The sequence below is a fragment of the Rasamsonia byssochlamydoides genome (assembly GCF_041956645.1).
Source record: "Rasamsonia byssochlamydoides strain NRRL 3658 unplaced genomic scaffold VTN77scaffold_2, whole genome shotgun sequence".
NCBI lineage: Eukaryota > Fungi > Ascomycota > Eurotiomycetes > Eurotiales > Trichocomaceae > Rasamsonia > Rasamsonia byssochlamydoides.
Window position 1 is genome coordinate 711,402 of NW_027192385.1, and position 19,414 is coordinate 730,815.

At 51.4% G+C, this 19,414-nt stretch overlaps 7 protein-coding genes across 7 annotated transcripts; 5 read left to right on the forward strand and 2 right to left on the reverse strand.

The window, feature by feature from the left end:
• Positions 1 to 3,665: 3,665 nt before the first annotated feature.
• Positions 3,666 to 4,853, forward strand: VTN77DRAFT_2812 (uncharacterized protein; the record flags this gene model as incomplete). The annotated part of the gene is made up of 8 exons (XM_069418693.1): positions 3,666 to 3,676; positions 3,749 to 3,780; positions 3,838 to 3,864; positions 3,966 to 4,045; positions 4,107 to 4,129; positions 4,187 to 4,215; positions 4,283 to 4,292; positions 4,424 to 4,853. The coding sequence occupies 8 exons, from the start codon at positions 3,666 to 3,668 to the stop codon at positions 4,851 to 4,853; spliced, it is 642 nt and encodes a 213-aa protein (XP_069282293.1).
• Positions 4,854 to 5,329: 476 nt separating this feature from the next.
• On the reverse strand, positions 5,330 to 7,161 carry VTN77DRAFT_2813 (uncharacterized protein; the record flags this gene model as incomplete). Its single annotated transcript, XM_069418694.1, has 2 exons — positions 5,330 to 5,639; positions 5,708 to 7,161. 2 exons carry the CDS (start codon positions 7,159 to 7,161, stop codon positions 5,330 to 5,332), a joined length of 1,764 nt encoding a protein of 587 aa, XP_069282294.1.
• Positions 7,162 to 7,549: 388 nt separating this feature from the next.
• VTN77DRAFT_2814 (uncharacterized protein) lies at positions 7,550 to 9,215 on the forward strand (the record flags this gene model as incomplete). The annotated part of the gene is made up of 6 exons (XM_069418695.1): positions 7,550 to 7,730; positions 7,814 to 7,901; positions 7,976 to 8,070; positions 8,137 to 8,372; positions 8,449 to 8,726; positions 8,801 to 9,215. 6 exons carry the CDS (start codon positions 7,550 to 7,552, stop codon positions 9,213 to 9,215), a joined length of 1,293 nt encoding a protein of 430 aa, XP_069282295.1.
• A 278-nt stretch (positions 9,216 to 9,493) lies between these two features.
• Positions 9,494 to 11,307, reverse strand: VTN77DRAFT_2815 (uncharacterized protein; the record flags this gene model as incomplete). The annotated part of the gene is made up of 2 exons (XM_069418696.1): positions 9,494 to 11,146; positions 11,227 to 11,307. The coding sequence occupies 2 exons, from the start codon at positions 11,305 to 11,307 to the stop codon at positions 9,494 to 9,496; spliced, it is 1,734 nt and encodes a 577-aa protein (XP_069282296.1).
• A 676-nt stretch (positions 11,308 to 11,983) lies between these two features.
• Positions 11,984 to 14,536, forward strand: VTN77DRAFT_2816 (uncharacterized protein; the record flags this gene model as incomplete). The annotated part of the gene is made up of 5 exons (XM_069418697.1): positions 11,984 to 12,153; positions 12,218 to 12,416; positions 12,476 to 12,573; positions 12,629 to 14,264; positions 14,480 to 14,536. The coding sequence occupies 5 exons, from the start codon at positions 11,984 to 11,986 to the stop codon at positions 14,534 to 14,536; spliced, it is 2,160 nt and encodes a 719-aa protein (XP_069282297.1).
• Positions 14,537 to 16,018: 1,482 nt separating this feature from the next.
• VTN77DRAFT_2817 (uncharacterized protein) lies at positions 16,019 to 17,308 on the forward strand (the record flags this gene model as incomplete). The annotated part of the gene is made up of 4 exons (XM_069418698.1): positions 16,019 to 16,427; positions 16,495 to 16,564; positions 16,639 to 17,064; positions 17,128 to 17,308. The coding sequence occupies 4 exons, from the start codon at positions 16,019 to 16,021 to the stop codon at positions 17,306 to 17,308; spliced, it is 1,086 nt and encodes a 361-aa protein (XP_069282298.1).
• A 1,071-nt stretch (positions 17,309 to 18,379) lies between these two features.
• VTN77DRAFT_2818 (uncharacterized protein) lies at positions 18,380 to 19,204 on the forward strand (the record flags this gene model as incomplete). The annotated part of the gene is made up of 1 exon (XM_069418699.1): positions 18,380 to 19,204. The coding sequence occupies one exon, from the start codon at positions 18,380 to 18,382 to the stop codon at positions 19,202 to 19,204; it is 825 nt and encodes a 274-aa protein (XP_069282299.1).
• Positions 19,205 to 19,414: the final 210 nt, after the last annotated feature.

Here is a 19,414-nt window from a genome sequence, read left to right on the forward strand (position 1 = left end):
CTACCTACCTGATAGGGGAATCGATCGATCGGTACACTCACGTTCCAAATCTCCCCGAAGTTGAACACTCTACAGAGTACTACATAGAGTCCCATACCCTAGGGGCTCCGGTCTCCGGACTGGATGGAAGATAGTACCTAGGCACCTAGTAGGACTGTATGTAGGATCGGTCAAAGCTGCAAGTTTAATTAATTACGGAGAAATAATTTCGCCTATCTATCTACCTACCTAAGTACGGAGTACATGGATACCTAAACTACCTGCCTAGGTAGGTAAGTAGGTAGGTACCTAGGTAGGTAACAAACCCGACCAGACTAATACCTAAGTACCCCCTGTCGATCAAACCTCGTCTGTCTATCCTATCCTATCCAGGCAGGTATGTATTCTTTTTTTCATTGGTGAAACTTGTTGGAATTTTCTAGAATAGCCCAATCACAGTAGCTTCTGTGAACGGATACCTAATCCGGCTCTGTCTGGCTCGGGCAAATGGTGATGATATCGATTTGTCTGAGATACAGGATATGCCTTGTTGTATGATGCAAGACAAACATCACCAGGAGGTAGATATCTTAAAGAGCTTTTTGGCTACTAGGATTGTGTCTACGCGGTGGAATTGGTCTCATTATATACTACTCTGTTAGGTATATTTACCCCACCCACTGTACAATAGAGACTCGATATTACGTATTATTTTGTCAGTTCCCTTTTAAAACCGTCCACAATCATGCCGAGTATGACCAACTGCGTGGGTAAATACTATGCCTCTGAAGATTCCTATGTTTAGTCTGATTTATAACTTCTTTTCGTTTCTTTTTCTTCTTTTACGTGGACTTGAACAGAAACCTCACGCTGTTCATAATCCATTTTGTTCCTCCCCATAATACAGTAAAGACTCGATATTACGGAGTATGATTTCATCAGTTTCCATCTAAGACCATCCACAATCATGCGCAATTTGACCAACTGCGTGGATAAATATTGTGTCTCTGAAGATTCCTATGCCTAGTCTGATTTATAATTTTTTTTTCATCACGTGGACTTGGACTAGAAACCCCCACGCTGTTCCTAGTTCATTGCGCCTTTGGTTCTACAGACTAGATATGCTCCAGATTTTTCTACGTAATTAATTCGCTTAGATTAGAGTCTTAGACCGGGCCATTTTCTCACGTCTTATTACTGATCTGGTAAAAAATAGCAAAAGCGCCAACCAATAATTAATGCAGGTACGAAAAAAAAAAGAACCACCCACCCACTTCGATTCTGTTCGTACCTGACCACTAACTACTACTATAGGAATAATTAAATATCTTAAAATCAAACTCCTTCACCAGCCTACCCAACCAATCCAGACTCGACGAAAGTCAAGTCTACTAACCCAGTCAGGTCCTACACACCGAGACCGGGTACCCATGTCGTTCTTCTAGGTAGCCACATGTCAGTAGCGTGCATACAACGAACGGGCATACAACGAACGGCCAGCCCGTGCATATTGGGAGTCTTGGTACCATAGAAGACCCGGTGAAGTTCGTGTCGAATCCTGCATGAGCTGGAGGTCCATCACATCCAAGACGGTGCACATGCAAGATGCAGGGACCTAACTATCTGTGACAGAGCTCTAGAAGAACCACCACCTGCATCAGACACCATGTGATTTAACCTATTAAGTTCTCTCTATCTGCTTCGACCGAGGTATAATGGTAGAATTATGCATGAACCCATGCTATGGTAGACCGTCTCAAAATCCTTGGCATGGTGGAAACGCCTGGGGTGCTGCTGCTCTAGTTCAGTTCATGAAACATCAGCTATTAATACCTCGGAATCAGTGAGGAAGAAGTTCATAGCACGAGGTGGGGGAGTTTTTTTTTTATTTTTTTTTTTAGTTTACTCCTCCCACGAGGTTGACCATAATCTTGCTGCTGCTGCTGACATGAGCTCCTTGGTAATTGGCAGAAACTCAGGGACAGAAGTAGAAGTAGTAGTAAAAAAAGAACTGAGGTCTACACCGTACAGTATGTAGCTTGTCTGAAATAAGTATATCCATCCCACAGAACTTGGGTGGTCAAGAATCAGTCCAATTGATGACTGCGCCAGATCCAGATTCCAAGCCAGACTGTCTAGACAGCCTGGGTCTGACGTTAATTCTAGATCTCGGACGAACTCTAACGGATGGAATTGTTCCTTCCCCTTCTTCTCTCCCTCTCCCATCGGAGAGTGTCTAAGCTCTGACTGACATCCAGCATACCTCGCTTCTCTCACATGCTTCTCTGTATTCACTGCTAACCCTTTCATATTTCGTCCGCCATCTCCGGTTCTACTTACAATAATCAATTAATTAACCAGTTGGTAAGATCCTACTCTCTTCCACTCGTCAGGAACTCAGAATTGAAACTGGGCCGCGTCTCAGTCAGTGCGTCTTCAGACTAGCCGGTAAGAGAGCTCCAGCGCCAGAACTGGTATGTCATCGTGTTTCCTTATGTCTGCACCATCAAATCGGTTCGCAGCATCATCCTCCCCATCGCTAGTCCACGCCAGGTGTTCGACTCTCCGATGGGTCATATTGCAGATCGCACGCTTGATCCGAGCCCCTCTGGCGGGCTGCTAGACTGGTTTCCAGACTCAATTGGGAGATCGACCATTGTGGTCTGGCCGCCGGAGAAATGGATGGACTCCCGGGCCTATCCCAAATTTACAGAGTTGTCCTCATGATCAGATTTCTCAGTTCCGTTTGTTTTGCTGTGTTTTTTGTTTCTTGTTCCGTCTTCCCGTTCTGAGCATCCGGCAAGCACTCTGCTCTTCAGTTGACAACTTGACCGTCTTGCCATTCGAGCGTCTGAGCTGGGAGCAGGCTAACGCAAAGCTGTGTCGCTAGTATCGCCCAAACGGTGCTATTGGCGATAATCCTCAATATTTGTGAAGTCGCGAGACCCGGCGGGAGATTTTAGGTTTGTTCGCGGGACTTTTGGGCGACCCGTTTGCCCACCCGAACGATCGAGATTCTCACCGCCGCACAGCGTTATTATCATCGATCGTTCTTGTTCTGTTTGCTCTGATTCTTGCTTGCCTGATCAAACGCAGACGCTTCTGCAGAATAACTCGCAGACCATCTCCGGCCCCCGACGCCAGAAACCTGCCCAATTGAGCTTGACCAACCCGGTCCCCTTCTCCTGGTTCGTCCGAGCTCCCGCTCCGGCTTCGCTGGTCCAGCTGCAAGCGCCTCCTGTCAAAAGCACGAATCACCGTCAATTGAACGAACACCTGCTCTTTAGAGCATTTCGGCCCTAATCCGACGATTCCCATATACGAGCTCTCCGATCGTCGAGTCAATTCGCCCCCGCAGAACGCAAAGGGGAGAGGCGCTGGGGCTATACAATTGGGGTCTGGGTGGAAAGGCTGGACGCCGATGTGAAAGGACGACAATCGTCACTCCGTCCGTTTCAGCGTCGGTGGCAGTAATCTAGCAGCGGATTGAGTCCTCTGGCGACAAGTGTCTGAAGAGAATCCTCGCAGATCGACGGTGGTCCCATCCCGTACTTGTACACAGCTAGAGCGAACTCCAGCCAGACTCAATTGCGGTAAAGCATCGTCGGGTTGTACCAGACTGATTTGTCTTGAGCCCTCGGGGCTCCCTCATTAGTTCAAGTGATCATATTTCAAGCCATCTTCAGATGCAGCCACGGTGCGTTGCCCCTGTCACAATTAGACGCAATGCCATTCTGTGATGTATACTGACCGTCCCTTGTTGTTTCAGACGAGAATACCATATAGTTGTCTTGGGTGCCGGTATGCGCGAATTCCATCACAGGTCTAAATACTCTCCTTGCTGATCATCTCCCACAGGTGGCGTTGGGAAAAGCTGTCTCACTGGTATATATTTCCCCTTACGAAGGACATGAACTCGCTCCGGGTTTTGCAATTCGTATCCTTGAAACCGGGCTTCGTCAAGTAAGATACTCATTGTCGCACAGCTCAATTCGTGCAAAATGTGTGGATTGAGAGCTATGACCCAACGATCGAGGATTCATACCGGAAGCAGATTGAGGTTGATGTGAGTGCATTTTTCTCTTCCCCAGCGTAGCAAATCTGAGTTACTAACAGACATGCTGTAGGGCCGACAATGTATTCTGGAAATGTACGTGCTGTCATTCCGCGGCGTGATGGAAGTAACTAACAGATTTGGTTCTGGCAGACTTGACACGGCCGGCACAGAACAGTTCAGTAAGTTAAAACCATTGTCTTGTCGGTTCTAGCTATTCGTGGTCGTCAGAGCTAACTGGCTGTGTAGCTGCGATGAGGTACATAACCTAAAATACTGACTTCTACGGCATTCTACATGGGGACATGGTCATCATCGACGGCGACTATGTAACATATTTTAAGATGTGTCTGTTGTTGATGGTTGATGCTGACCCGGGTCGTCTTGTAGAGAACTATATATGAAGCAAGGCCAGGGTTTCCTCCTTGTCTTCTCCATAACCAGCATGTCCTCCCTAAACGAACTGTCCGAGATCCGCGAACAGATCATCCGCATCAAGGAAGACGAGAAGGTGCCCCTGGTGCTCGTCGGCAATAAATCCGATCTGGAAGAGGATCGGGCGGTTTCTCGGGCCCGCGCGTTCGCTCTCTCCCAAAGCTGGGGCAATGTTCCATACTATGAGACGTCCGCTCGGCGACGGGCCAACGTGAACGAGGTCTTTATCGATCTGTGCCGGCAGATTATCCGGAAAGACCTCCAGGCGGCTCAGTTGAGACAGCAGGACGACGCGACGCGGAAGAAGGAAGGGTCCAGCCGACACGATCGGAAAAGGGAACGACTACGACACTCGAAACGGCGAGGGCAGTGTGTCGTGTTGTGAAGAAAGACAGACAGATAGACAGGTCGTCTACTCAGCAAAAGTGAAATGGATGGCACATTTTTTTATTATCCTGGTCCCGTGGTCGAAATCCATCCATTCATCCTTATCTTACCACGCTTTATGTTTTCTCATTCCTGACGAAGACATTTCCTCCTTCCATGATTCCCACGACACATCACATATACATACCCTCTCATACCTCTGCCAAGGTTGCCTGACATCTACTTTTTTTTTTTGGCAGCTACAGTACATCTGTGCAATGTTATGTTACTCGGGAGATCATGTCATGCCTTTTGTTTGTCTCGAAGAAAGCACAAAAAAGTTAGATGCCTTGAATCGGCTGATTTTGTCTTCTTTTTTTTTTCTCGTACATATTATATTCTTATGATCGTGTGTCCAATGATGATGAACGTGACCTTGGCCCAAGTTCGCTAAAAAAAATTCTGACGATCTCTTGAATCCTATGGATCGACTGATTACATCCTGAACACACCAAATTTCGTCTGATACAGGTCCTTATTCCTTCTGTCCACCTTCGCGCCCATCGCGGCAGCAGCGAGCCCCATGCCCAGAACCCGTCGCGTGTGCGCGGGAGGAATAATGCCGTCGTCCCAGAGCCGGGCCGACGAAAAGATGGCTTTGGATTCGTGGTCGATGCGCGATTTCAGTGCCGGGTCGGCCGTCTTGCCTACTGCTTCCATCACCGCGGTGAGTTGCTCCGAGCCCATGACGCCGATTTTGGCGTTGGGCCACATGAAGAGTAGTCGGGGGGAGTAGGCGCGGCCACTGAAGATGTCAGCTTGTCATTGATTTTTTTTGGGAAGTGGACTGGGGATAACGGAAAGTGGACTCACCACATGCCGTAATTTCCTGCACCGGCACTCGATCCAAAGACAACCGTAAACTTAGGCACGTCCGCACACGCAACAGCGGTGACCAGCTTCGCGCCATTCTTCGCAATGCCCCCCTTCTCCGCATCAGCGCCGACCATGAACCCTGAGATATTCTGCAAGAAGACCAGCGGGATCCCGCGCTGAGCACACAATTCGATGAAATGCGCTCCCTTCAACGAGGACTCGGAGAACAGAATGCCGTTGTTGGCCACGATACCGACTTGCATCCCGTAGATGCGCGCGAACCCGGTGACCAGCGTGGTGCCGTAGTCGCGTTTGAACTCGGCGAATTCGCTGCCGTCGACGATCCGGGCAATCACCTCGTGCACTGGGATCTGTCGACGGAGGTTGGTGCCCACGATGCCCGCCAGTTCTTCGGGGTCATAAAGCGGTTCCTTGAAGGGTGTAGTCGTAGTTGGGGATAATGGGAAGCTGGCCTTGGGGTAGTTGAGATTGGCGACGGACCGGCGTGCGAGGACAATGGCATGTGCGTCGTCCACGGCCAAGTAGTCCGTAACTCCGGAAATCGTGCTGTGCAAGTGGCCTCCGCCCAGCTCTTCCGCGGAGACGACCTCTCCGGTGGCCGCTTTCACCAGTGGAGGACCCGCCAGGAAGATGGTCCCCTGGTTTTCGACAATGATTGTCTCGTCGCTCATTGCGGGAACGTATGCCCCTCCCGCGGTACACGGTCCCATGACCACGGAGATCTGTGGTATCCCGAGCGAGCTCATCCGGGCTTGATTGTAGAAAATCCGGCCAAAGTGATCTCTGTCCGGGAAGACGTCCGCCTGGTGCGGCAGATTGGCGCCGCCAGAATCGACAAGGTAGATACAGGGCAGCTTGTTCTCCTGCGCGATGGCCTGCGCGCGCAGGTGCTTCTTCACCGTGATCGGATAGTACGTGCCCCCCTTGACGGTGCTGTCATTGGCGACAATCATACAGGTCACGCCCTCGACGGTGCCAATTCCCGTAATGATCCCTCCGCCGGGCACGTCCTCGCCGGGATAGACCTCGTGTCCAGCCAGGGGGGAGAGCTCGAGGAAAGAGGTTCCAGGATCGATCAAAGCGGTGACCCGGTCGCGAGGAAGCATTTTGCCTCTCGCAATATGCTTATCTCTTGCTTTCTGCGGACCTCCCTGCGCGATCTTCGCGTGCAACCGGGACATTTCCTCCACGAGCTCGTTCATCTGTCGGGCGTTCTCTTTGAATTCCGGAGAGGACGTGTCGACCGCCGTAGGCAGGACGGAAATGGCGGAGGCATGGTGAGGATGTGTGTAACTCGCCACTGATCTTACGAATCGTGATCTCTGGCATCGCTGAGAGGGTATTCGAGGTGGTTGTCGAGGTGATAAATAACATCGCGGTCTGGGGATCTCGCCCGCGAGGTTGCGGAGAAGAGCACGGCGGGTCAACATTGCGGGGACCCGTTGCGGGGGGAGAAGAGAACGACAGTCGAAACTTGAAGAGAAGTCGTTAATTATTTATCTGCATTCATTCAAACCATGATTCTCACCGCACCAAATAAAGAGCAGAATAGACTGTCCGAGGTACGTGAAGTAAAAAGGAACTTGCGAACCGAAAGCAACCAAGACGGTGGCGGGTGCGGAGAGCGACGATTGCCGTGTCCAACCGAGGGGCCAGCTCCAGGCCCTTCCTCCGCAGGGTCAAGGATCACCTGCCCAGTTACTAAGGTAGACGTCTTACGCTTCTCTCTTCTTCTTTCTTTTCCAAACCATTCACCTCAAATAACAAGGAAAATAATTCTCCACTCCATCGAATCAATTCACCATGTCTTCCCCCAGTATGATCCCTCGACTTCTCTTACGGTCCTCCTCTGGGCGGACGATTGGCCGCCCGCGGGGATCCGTTTTGCGGGGCTCCGCATGGCGACCTCTGTCAACAGTAATAAAACATCCCAAGGGATTCGTCCCGCCTACCGATGACGAGTTGCAGGAATTGCGTGAGAGGGTTCAGGAATTTACAAGTTAGTGGAATTGCTTCTGTTTCTGGCCAGCAATGTCTTCAAGTTCGTTTCAATTAGCGACATTGAAATTAACGCCTTCCCAGGACGAGAGATCCCAGAAGAGGTCGCTGCGCGCACAGATCAGCAAAATGAATTTCCTGCCGAAATGTGGAGGAAGCTGGGTGAAGCAGGGTAGGAAGCCAACCTAACTGTCTCTGTTTGCTGGTTCTGTAAACAGGCTGACTCTATGTGGCTTCCTGGAACAGCTTCCTCGGTGTCACCGCGGACGAGGAATACGGCGGTCTGGGAATGGGTTACCAGGCACATTGCACTGTCTTGGAAGAGATCAGCAGAGCATCAGGTAGGACACAAACCCTGCGCTGTTGCCTGATGACTTCATCTGACTCGATTCTTTCTTTCTTTTCAGGGAGCATCGGTCTCTCGTACGCCGCTCACTCGCAACTCTGCGTCAATCAGCTCTCCCTGAACGCCACTCCGGAACAGAAAGCTCGCTTCCTTCCGGGCCTGATCTCGGGCGAGAAGATTGGCGCCCTGGCCATGTCGGAGCATTCCGCGGGCTCGGATGTGGTCAGCATGAAGACGACTGCCAAAGCTGTCGACGGGGGTTTCCTGCTCAATGGCACGAAGATGTGGATCACAAATGTTGTACCTGCCGCTGTCTTCTATCTTTTTCTCCTATTGAATCACGCTGACAGCTGATTTCTTCGCGAACTCACAGGGTCCTGACGCCGACTACATCGTCGTCTACGCCAAAACCGAACCAGACAAAGGATCAAAAGGCATCACAGCCTTCGTCGTCGAAAAGACCTTCAAGGGCTTCTCGTGCGCGCGCAAGCTCGACAAACTCGGCATGCGTGGCTCCAACACGGGAGAGTTGATCTTCGAAGATGTCTTTGTCCCCAAGGAGAATGTTCTGGGGGAGGTGAATCGTGGAGTGAAGGTCCTCATGGAGGGATTGGATCTGGAGCGACTCGTTCTTAGTGCTGGGCCGTTGGGGTATGTCCTCGCAGACTCTGTTTTCCCTGCAGGTGGAGCCTTTTGTTGTGCTGACAGCCGCTGACAACCTCCAGCATCATGCAAGCCGCCCTTGACCTCGTCCTCCCCTACACCCACACCCGCAAACAATTCGGCCAACCCATCGCCCACAACCAGCTCATCCAGGGCAAGCTCGCAGACATGTACACCAAGCTCTGCGCCTCGCGCGCCTACACCTACGCCACCGCACGGCAAATCGACCAGTCCAGCTTGACCGGTACCACCGTGATCCGGACACAGGATTGCGCAGGCGCGATCCTCTACGCCGCTGAACGGGCGACCGAATGCGCCCTCGACGCTATCCAGTTGATGGGTGGAAACGGCTACATCAATGAGATTGCCGCTGGTAGACTCCTGCGGGATGCGAAGCTGTATGAGATCGGGGCCGGGACGAGCGAGATTAGGCGAATGGTGATTGGGCGGGCTTTTAACAGGGAATATAAGTCATAATCAGGGGAAAAGAATGAGATAATGGATAACTTGTAGTCTATCTGTCTATTGTTGTGGAGTTAAGAAAGGGAATGTAACTTCTTCCGTCAGTGTCATTCATAAGCGAGTATTCGATTCCCAGCCCAGCTGCCTCTAACGGGAATAGAATAGAAGAATAATTCTCATTAACTCTCAATCATTAAGTTTATACGTAAAAATAAATCAAGGCCTCAACGCCAGGACAATCCCTGTGGAGCAAGCCCACCCAATTAATATGGGTATTACCTAGGTACCTACTTCTAGGCCGTCCTTGGCTTCTTCGATCTCCGTAGTGGTGGGAAAGGAGTAGGAGGCGATAGTGCCTGTCCTCTCTTCCTCTTACCCCTATTACTGGCAACGGCGCTCTGGTCCTGTAATAATGACAATCTCTTCGAGCGCCGTCGATTACTATTATCTTCTTCCTCGGTGGCCTTGTTCTTGGCACCACGAGCACGGGGCGTCTCTTCTTCCACAGCTGTAGATAATCGTACTGATCGCCGTCGACTACTCATATCTTCCTCAGTGGCCTTGTTCTTGGCACCGCGGGGCCCAGCCGAGCCCTCTTCTTCCGCGGCCATAGACAGTCGTCCCGATCGTCGTCGAGCACTATTACTTTCCTTAACGGCCACTGCTGCATTCTTCTTGGCTCCACGGGGCGTCTCTTCTCCCACAGCTGTAGACAATCGTCCCGACCGCCGTCGATTATTGTTATTTTCCTTGACGCCGTTAGCCACTGTTGCATTCTTCTTGGCATCTCGGCCCCCAGTCGAGCCCTCCTCTCCCACAGCCTCAGACACTCGTCGTTTCTTTCTCCGTAGAGGTGGTATGGGAGGAGGCGATGGCGCCGGTCTTCTTTTCCTGTTGTTATTAAGGGGCGTCTGTTCCTGTAATGACGAAAATATCCTCGATCGCCGTCGCTGTCGACTGTTATTATCTCTCTCAACGGCCACTCTTGCCTCCCTGCTGGGATGGCGGGCCCTAGTCGAGCCCTCCTCTTCTAGGGCTATAGATGCTTGTGGTCTCCTCCCTCTCCGGCGCTTAGGAGTGATTAGCAGAGGGGGAGGCGGAGATGAAGCTGCGGATATCTCTACCCGAAGAAGCTGCTGGAATGCTGCCTGCTCCTGCACTGGAGAGGTTGCCTCCTGATCTGGAACCTCCTCTTCAGGAGATGGGAGAAGATTCGCCATGTGAGTCGCCATGTGTGACAGAGAGTCGTCAACTGAGATGGCTTCCTTAAGCAGGGATTTAGTCCTCAAAGGTGGGCCTTTTCTGATCTTTGGTTCATGAAGAGGCCTCGCCAGTTCACCAATGGACATGGGCGGTGGAGAGTACGAGGCCTCCCTAGTCGGATCCAAAGGCAGATCGTATTCTTCACCAACGACCGTATCCACCTGGCTCTGTGGTATGATCTCACGGAGAGTGCTCTTTGGAACGTCGAGACCACCAACGTGTCCATTTTCTCTTGCTTTGTTTTTTGGACTGGGTTCCCGCAACCAGGCGTTCTTATAGTGGGAAGTCTCGAATACTTCCCTCCAATCCTTGAACAGAGCTACCTTTTCTCCATGGCCAGGCTCATACAGGTCGGGCTTTTGCTCGGTGCTATCCGGTTTTCTCCAGATGACGCCTTTGAAAGATGCAATGTCCGTAGGAAGATCAACCACGGCGGGTCCCAGCGACAATTCAGGAATCCCATCAGTTATAGAACCTTTCCGCTTCTTCTTCCTCGGGGGCCCATCGAGTTGGTTTTCCGCTTCTTGTAGGGGATTGGCCGTCCCTCGTCGGCGCAAAACCGTGGGATCGTCATCGTAGAAATCGTCTGAATAGTATTCCCAGTCACTGAAGCTCTCTAACGTATCGAGAGATGGGTCGTCGACTGCGACAGGAGAATAAGTGGCAGCCTCGGCGAGATCATCCTACCCCCACCATGAAATGTCAGAGATATAGCTTATAAAAGGGAACTGAATGGGACACATTTCATATGCTATGTACTTACAGCAACGCCTAGGCTCGCGTCATCGTACCACGACCAGTCCCCGGAGTAATCGTCGTCGTAGTAATCTTCGTCGTCGGACATGGTCGCCTATTCACCCCGCTCAGGAGGTAGTTAAAATTGCTTGGATAACAAGAACTTCGATGCCGATCAAGAACTCGCAGAAGATAGCGTAGAGTTTCAGTTAATAAGCAGTGTCATCACTCATAGTCATCAATCACGGAACTCGATTCGTAAATCATCCAACAATAAGTGTACGGAGTAATATAATTCCAGCGAGAGGTGCTCTTTTCTTTGCTGCAGGGGGAAAAATGGTGGAGTCTCCCAATACGCCTGGTGACAGAAACCGTAATTAGCGGCAATCACGGGCCACTGGAGCATCCACAATGGTGGCTGATAATGGGTTGCAGACAATCGTTGACGTCGGGGCTGCGGAAGCCTGGAGGTCAGCGCAAGAAAATTGGAGGGCGGAGAATTACTTGGCCTGATCAATCAAGGCGGTCAGGCACTCCAAATGCCAAGACTGCAACAAGGTGCTTGTCACGTGGATTCGTTTCCCCGCGGTTTCGGTTCGGTTGGCGTCGGCCATTCCCCAGGATAGAGCAAACAGAAGGATCGCGCAGGCCAGGGCAATCCTCCCTCTCTCCTCGCTAAGGATTTTAAATTCTCGCCACTACGTTTACTATGCAATGATTATGTTCTACTTTATGTAGTTTTTCTCAGGAGTCCTCTTTCTCATCGTGTACTGCAGCTCGACTCAATGCCTCTGTCCTCCCTTCTCCGCACGGGTCCCCGCCTGGGTCCTGGGGCAATACGCCTAAAGCCGTCATCCAGGTCATCAACAAGAGTTGCATCCACTCTCTCCAATGTCAACGGAGAGAGAAGCGTTCTCAGCTCCATATTGATTGCGAATCGGGGTGAAATCGCTCTGTGAGTTCACTTCTTCCCCTCCAGCACCTCGCCTGCGGCTCAGTGCTAATCACCCTGGCATCAGACGGGTCGGGAGAACTGCTGCAAAGCATGGAATCAAAGTAACAACGCTATACACGGATCCCGATTGTCGCGCACAGCATGCACTGAGCTCGCCATACGCGTTTAATCTGGGAGAAACGTCTGCGTATCTCGACGGGGACCGCATTATAGAGATCGCTAAGAGGGAAGGCTGTCAAGGAATCCACCCAGGTTACGGATTTGTACGCAAGGCCCAAATCCGATATCTGCAAATAACTCCCGTTTCTGACTATCCGTACAGTTAAGTGAGAATCCATCCTTTGCTCAGAAATGTACAGAAGCGGGGTTGGTATTTATTGGCCCTCCATGGAAGGCCATCGAGGATATGGGAGACAAGAGGTACGTGACAGAGGAAGTTCTGGCTGCGTCGCAAGTCATCTCTAACGCCAAGAAGCCGATCCAAAGAGATTATGACAGCTGCAGGAGTTCCATGTGTCCCAGGATATCATGGCGAGAAACAAGACCCCGCGTTTCTTGAGAGTGAAGCCGACAAGATCGGATACCCCGTGCTCATCAAAGCGGTCAAGGGCGGTGGTGGGAAAGGGATGCGCATTGTCAAGTCCAAGGCCGAGTTCCAGGACCAGCTGCGATCCGCGAAGACCGAGGCGCTGAACTCGTTTGGAAACGATCACATGCTGATTGAGAAATATATTACCACACCACGCCATATCGAAGTGCAAATCTTTGCGGACAAGTATGGAAATTGCGTTGCCCTGGGGGAGCGAGATTGCAGTATACAACGACGACACCAGAAGATCCTGGAAGAATCACCCGCCCCTCATCTTCCCGACGCCACCAGGAAAGATCTGTGGGCCAAGGCAAGATCCGCCGCGTTGGCCGTGGGATACGAAGGTGCAGGCACCGTGGAATTTATTTTTGACAACGATACGGGAGACTTCTACTTCATGGAGATGAACACCCGGCTGCAGGTCGAGCACCCTGTGACGGAGATGGTCACTGGGCAAGATCTCGTCCACTGGCAGATACTAGTCGCTGAAGGGGCTCCACTCCCGTTGACGCAGGAAGAAATTGAGGCCAAGATAGCTAGCAGCGGTCATGCGATCGAGGCCAGAATATACGCTGAAAACCCGGACAGAGGATTCATACCCGATTCCGGACGGCTCCTCCATGTACGCACCCCCAAGGAGACGGATCATGTCCGAATCGACGCGGGCTTTGTTGCTGGGGACGAGGTCTCCGCTCACTATGATCCGATGATTTCGAAATTGATTGTCAGAGGCGCTACTCGAGACGAAGCCATCCGCAATCTCTCTGTGGCGCTGGAGGAGTACGAAGTGGCCGGGCCGGTTACGAACATCGAATTCCTCAAGGCAGTCTGCAAAAGCCCTGATTTTGTAGCAGGGAAAGTAGAGACAGGGTACATCGAGAAGCATCGGGAGGAGCTGTTCACCAAACAGCCCATCGAAGACGAAGTCTTAGCACAGGTTGCTCTGGCATGTTTGGTCAATGGGTCGAGTTCTGTTTCGCAGACGCAAGGGAAATTCTCTAGTCCCGCTGGATCTGCTCTGGGATTTAGCCCGGGTTATCAGCAGCGACATTTCGCATTCACAGAGGCGCAGTCTTCAACAGGGACTCAAAATTCAAGCCATGAGGTTCAGGTCCGACAACTCAGCGAGGACACGTTCCAGGTCACCGTCAATGGACGGACTTTCGACCAGGTGAAGAGTCACAGCGATCGAGACTCTCAAGTCATCACGTCCTTCTTCCCTCATACACGGCTAGACACCACCGTCATCCAGGAAGAGGATTTCATCGTGGCGTTCCAGCGAGGCCGACAGTATCGCTTCACTGTTCCAAGAGCGAAATGGATGGAGAAGGCATTAGGCGTCAAGGACGTTACCAACAGCGTGCTGGCGCCGATGCCGTGCAAGATCCTGAGCGTGGAGGTTCAGGAGGGAGATGTGGTGGAGAAGGATCAGCCGCTGGTGGTGATTGAAAGCATGAAGATGGAAACAGTCATCCGCAGCCCGCATCACGGGATCATCTCCAAGGTTATGCACAAGAAAGGGGTAAGTAGTAGTTCGATTGCTTCTTTTGTTCAGGTCACGCGTACTTGTCTTTTTTAGTTATTCCGGGAGCCGACCCACTGCCACGAAGCCACAGCGGGTTGTCTGTGGGGAGATTCCATGGCTCTTCCGCGTTTCTTGAAGTTTTCCACAAGCTTCTCGCACAACCCCACGCACTGCGGGTCTAGGCCATCCGATTGCTAACATGAGTCGTGCAGGATCAATGCAAGAGCGGAACACCGTTAGTCGAGTTTGCTGGAGAGGATGGTGCATAAAAATCATAATGATAAAAATCTATTAGCAACTTCGCATGCGCGGCAGACATGGATACCTCAACAGCACTGACCACCTCACGATTCAGGCGCTTTCACTTTTATGGTGCTCCCGTGAACCCCAGACCCCTGTCCTGGGCCGACGCTTAGCTTGCTTGGTTATGGGGAAATCTGAGGGACGGCAACGTCGGGAGCGACTAAAAGATCGCTCCGGTCGGTCGGGGGCGGAGGCCAGTTGCAGACTTCGGTACGGAGTAAGCGCACAGCCAGGCACCGCACACGCGGAGAGGATAGTTGTTCACTTGTCAATGTCAAGAAAGAGGCTCGGTCTGTTGTCTCTGTGCGATATTTGCAGGTTCTAATTTAGCATTCCTGCCCATCTTCCAAGCTCGTACTCGATACTCTGTACAGAGTAGTCAATGGTTGTTATTGTTTTTTTTTCCTCTGTCATTTTGCACTTCATCGAACTGAAATGGGTAATCCAGGATCACCCATTTATGTAGATTAGAAATAGAGATCTCCGACCTAGACTGTTAGATAGGAGAGTGTCGTGTTTTTCGGTGCTGCCACGGTGTCCACCGACCACTGTCCCAGTGTCCCGCAATCCTAAAAGGCGAATAGGCATCTCTATCCCTTTGTGGAAGCGGTGAGTGCCGCTAGGTGGTAGAAAAATAATTTCCAATTCTGATACGGAGTAAATAATCAGCAGCACATCATAACGGCTTGGAGACCAAGATCGACAATCGGGATCCTCCCCGGCGCCGACATGCTGACGGAGTGGGGGTGCGGCGCAAGCTAGTAGGAGCTCCTGGAGTATGGAAAATCATCGAAGAGGAAAACGCTAACTGCCTATAGGAAATTTTCTTCAGGTCAGGCGGACGAAAGAAAGAGATGGCATAGGCTGAAAGGCTGGGACGCTGGAGCTTTGGTCCCAAGCGGTGTCCGATGGTGGCGGTTCGCGCGGGGAGAATCAGATGGAAGGTAGAGGCAGAAGGAGTTGTCGAGGCAGGTCTGGCCAGGGCGTCCGATAAACTGCCACCACATCACCAATACCAATACGTGAGTCACGCACTGGAGAGCTCGTAGCAACACCAGACTCTAAGGCAGCACAGAAAGGGATCCTCGCTTAAAATCCTCTTCGTAATTACTCCTGGGCCTTGATCACGTAAATTAAAATAATAAGGGGGAGATTTGCGTTGTTGTCTTGCGATCGCATTCCTGAGACCCTAAGTCCGCGGATCCATCACTAAGGTACACGATAGCTAGCGCGTGGACACAGAAAGCTATTAATATACTCCGTATTTGTTATGCTCTCGACTGTTCCACAGTCTGATTCATCCACGAGGCAGAAATTTCTTGCGGGCCTCCCCTAGGAGAGTTTAATATTTATTCCAAGGTATGCCTCCCAACTTGCCACCTTCTTACAACCCACGTTACTTCCCTGTTTTTGACTTTCGTTAACCGTCTTCTTTCCCCAGAGCCGCTATGTTCAAACCTTCGGTCGCTCGTCAGGCCCTGCGGGCTGTCAACAAGGCCACTTCTCGCCCAACTGCCATTCGGGGAGCTTCGCGGCCCTCTCTGGCCACTAACACTCGCTGTATCTCTTCAAGCTCTTCGCGATTGCAGGATGACTCCAAGAACGCATCGGCGCCACATGAGGGTTCCTATGCTCGTACCGACGAGAGCGTTGTCATTGAGTATCCCAAGGACGAGGAGGTACCCCGCAGTCCCATCGTGCAGGGCCGTGGAGGCATGCACTTCAAGCGCACGCTGGCCACGTTCTCCCTCGAAAACAAGGTCAGCGTCGTGACCGGAGGTGCTCGCGGTCTGGGTCTGGTCATGGGTCAGGCACTGGTGGCTTCCGGCTCTGACCTGGCCATTGTCGACCTGAACAGTAAGTTTCGGGCTACATTGGATTCAATTTGGTGACATGATTAGCTCTGTTCGCTAACTCATCGCAGAGGAGGAAGCTGAAGAGCAAGCCAAGAAGCTTGTAGCTCAGTTCCAAGAGGAGAACCCCGGGTTGGAGAAGTTAGTATTTCCTTTTCTTGCTTTTTTTTTAAAAAAAAAATCCGGGATTCACTAGCTGACTTGGTCTTCTTCAGACTGCCTAAGGTTACGGCACACTACGCTGATGTGTCGGATCCTGACTCGGTGAATGCGGTCCTTGCGGAAATCATCAAGCAGCACGGTCGAATCGACGGCCTGGTTACCTCCGCTGGGTTCACCGAGAACTTCGATGCTATCTCGTACCCCTATGATCGAATGAAGAAGCTCTGGGGCGTCAATGTCGACGGCACCTACCTGTTCGCTACGGGGGTTGCCAAGCACCTGATGGAGCGCAAGGCCCCGGGCAGCATTGTCATGATTGGCAGCATGTCGGGAGTTATTGTCAACGTTCCCCAACCTCAAGCACCCTACAACGCCTCCAAGGCGGCGGTGCGACACTTGGCTGCCTCTCTGGCGGTTGAATGGGCCAGTCACAACATCCGTGTCAACTGCATTAGCCCCGGATACATGCTCACTGCTCTGTAAGTTACACCGGTTATTCTGCGCCAGGGTTCCGGAGTCAGTGCTAATATCCTGTTTCACAGGACTCGCAAGATTCTCGACGAAAACCCTGAGCTAAAGAAGAAGTGGACTTCCTTGATCCCTCAGGGAAAGATGGGCACGCCTGAAGATCTCATGGGTCCTGTCACTTTCTTGCTCAGCGACGCATCCAAATACGTTACTGGTGCAGACCTGAGAGTTGATGGAGGCTACACCCTTACTTAGGTATCTAAACCTGCATCTTGCCTCCAGCCTCTTTAGGGTTCGCTTTGTTTCCCGCTTTTTTTTGTCGTTTACATAGAGCATTGTAGATTTTTCCCGGAAAGTTTCATAGACGGCGGTTTTTTTGTTCTCTACGAGGATTTCGGGTTCTCCTTCTATTTTGTCTCCGCAACGAATGTTCTGCGGCTGATACCCCTTCTAATACGTTGGCTAATGCCTGATAACCAATATGATTGCACTGCGCCACATTGAAGACATACCTCGTTCCATTCAACGTTTGTGTAATGTGTAAGCTATGTTTTTTTATTTGGTCTGGTTACAGACTTTAGCGTGTTGCATTTCATAGACATGGATATGGTATGTTGGACTGCGATGGTTACTCTTGTGTTACAATTTGCTGTTACTCTTGTTTTTGTTTTCTGACTTGACTATTTCTTGGTGCTGATAGCATTAGGAGGGAGATATCAAAAGCAAATAAGCGCAATGGTTCGCGCTGGTATGTTCTTTCAGCTGATTCACATGTTCCTTTTTAACTACCTAGTAACATACAAGCCGTTGTACCTACTACAACGTACAGTCTTTTATTATCTCCTTTCCAGGCGGGCTTCCGACCTATATATTCCTTGTACATACCATATCATCGATGACATATCTTTCTGCAAATCCTGGCTCTTGATCATATTTATACTGTGTGTGGATATACAGCAAATTTACTCGCGCTGTGCCTTTTCCACCTCGAGCAACTGCTTGGCAAGTTCCACAAAGGTGCTCTCCTTGCTCCGGAAGGTGAGTCCCAGGACTTGTTGCACGGGCTGACTGTCTGCGGTGATTGCGGACGACGGAAGCGCGGTGTCCCCAGGGTTGCCAATAGGGGTGCGCTCAGCCAGCTCGGGGATCTTGGCCCGCAGCAGGTCCGCGATCTCCTGTGCCGAGGCGTTCCCTGGAGTGACCAGGAACCGCTGCCCGCTGGCGGCCGGAGTCATCGCGGCAGCGACATGTGCATGGGCGAGATCCTGTTATTGGATTCTTTGCTCAGCATTCTTCACCTTTCGACCGTCGGCCAGGTAGGAGTTGATGAGACATTTGACTTACCCTAACGTCAACATACAGAGGCAAGCCGTTGGGAGGCGTCTCTGCATCTTTGTTGGTATCGATGAAGAGTCGCCAAATCCGCAGATTCGACTCGTTCAGTTCGGAGATGCTGGAGATGGTGTGTCGCAATGGTCCGTACACCATGGGCGGGTTGAGCACGACGAGGTCGAATCCAGGTTTTTCTTGTTCCACAAAGTCCCATGCTGGAACACCAGACACAGGCTGGTTAGCAACAAATTACTTGTTTCTGATGGATGCGAACTCACCGGCTTTCTCGGCAAATTTCTTGCTGGCGCGATACGCGATACTCCAGTCATTGGTGGCCAGGGCCTCTTCCCACGTTATTGGATTCCAGTCTGCACTGGTGTATGTCTTGCCCTCGTCGGGGATCTGACCGAAGTCCCCCACAGCGGCGAAGCTGCTGGTGATGATGACTCTTTTCACTCCGGGGGCCGTCTTCTTGATGGATTTGAGGAGTTCAGAGGTTCCCTTGACGGCCGGGTCAAGGAAGTCCCGGGGCTCCTTGGCGACGCTGTACAGGAAGGGGGACGCGGTATGGATGACCGTATCAACGGCGGGCTGGGCCTGGAGGACGGTGTCGAATCCGCAGGGAGCGGTGATGTCTTCGACGATGGCCGTGTTGAGATTCTCTCCGGCATTGGGGTGGTCGCGCTGGACGTTGTCTGCCTTGGCCTGAGAGCGCACGACGGCGCGCACGTAGAAGCCGGCGTTCAGCAGCTGGTCCAGGATGTGGCTTCCTATGAAGCCGTTTGCTCCGGTGAGGAGAACGCGACGACCGACTCCTGACATGGTAGTTTTCAGGTCAATATAAGGGCGAGATTGGTAGGTGTCAGGTACAGTATGTATGGTAATTGATCACAAGAGAAAACTAAGTATGTCTGTTGTTCTGATGCTGTACGATTTTCCTGATCGATTGATATTCTCCCTTCCTCGAAGGGACATATTTATTTATATATGTACAACGATGCTAACCAACTATCCAGAGGATTGATGGAT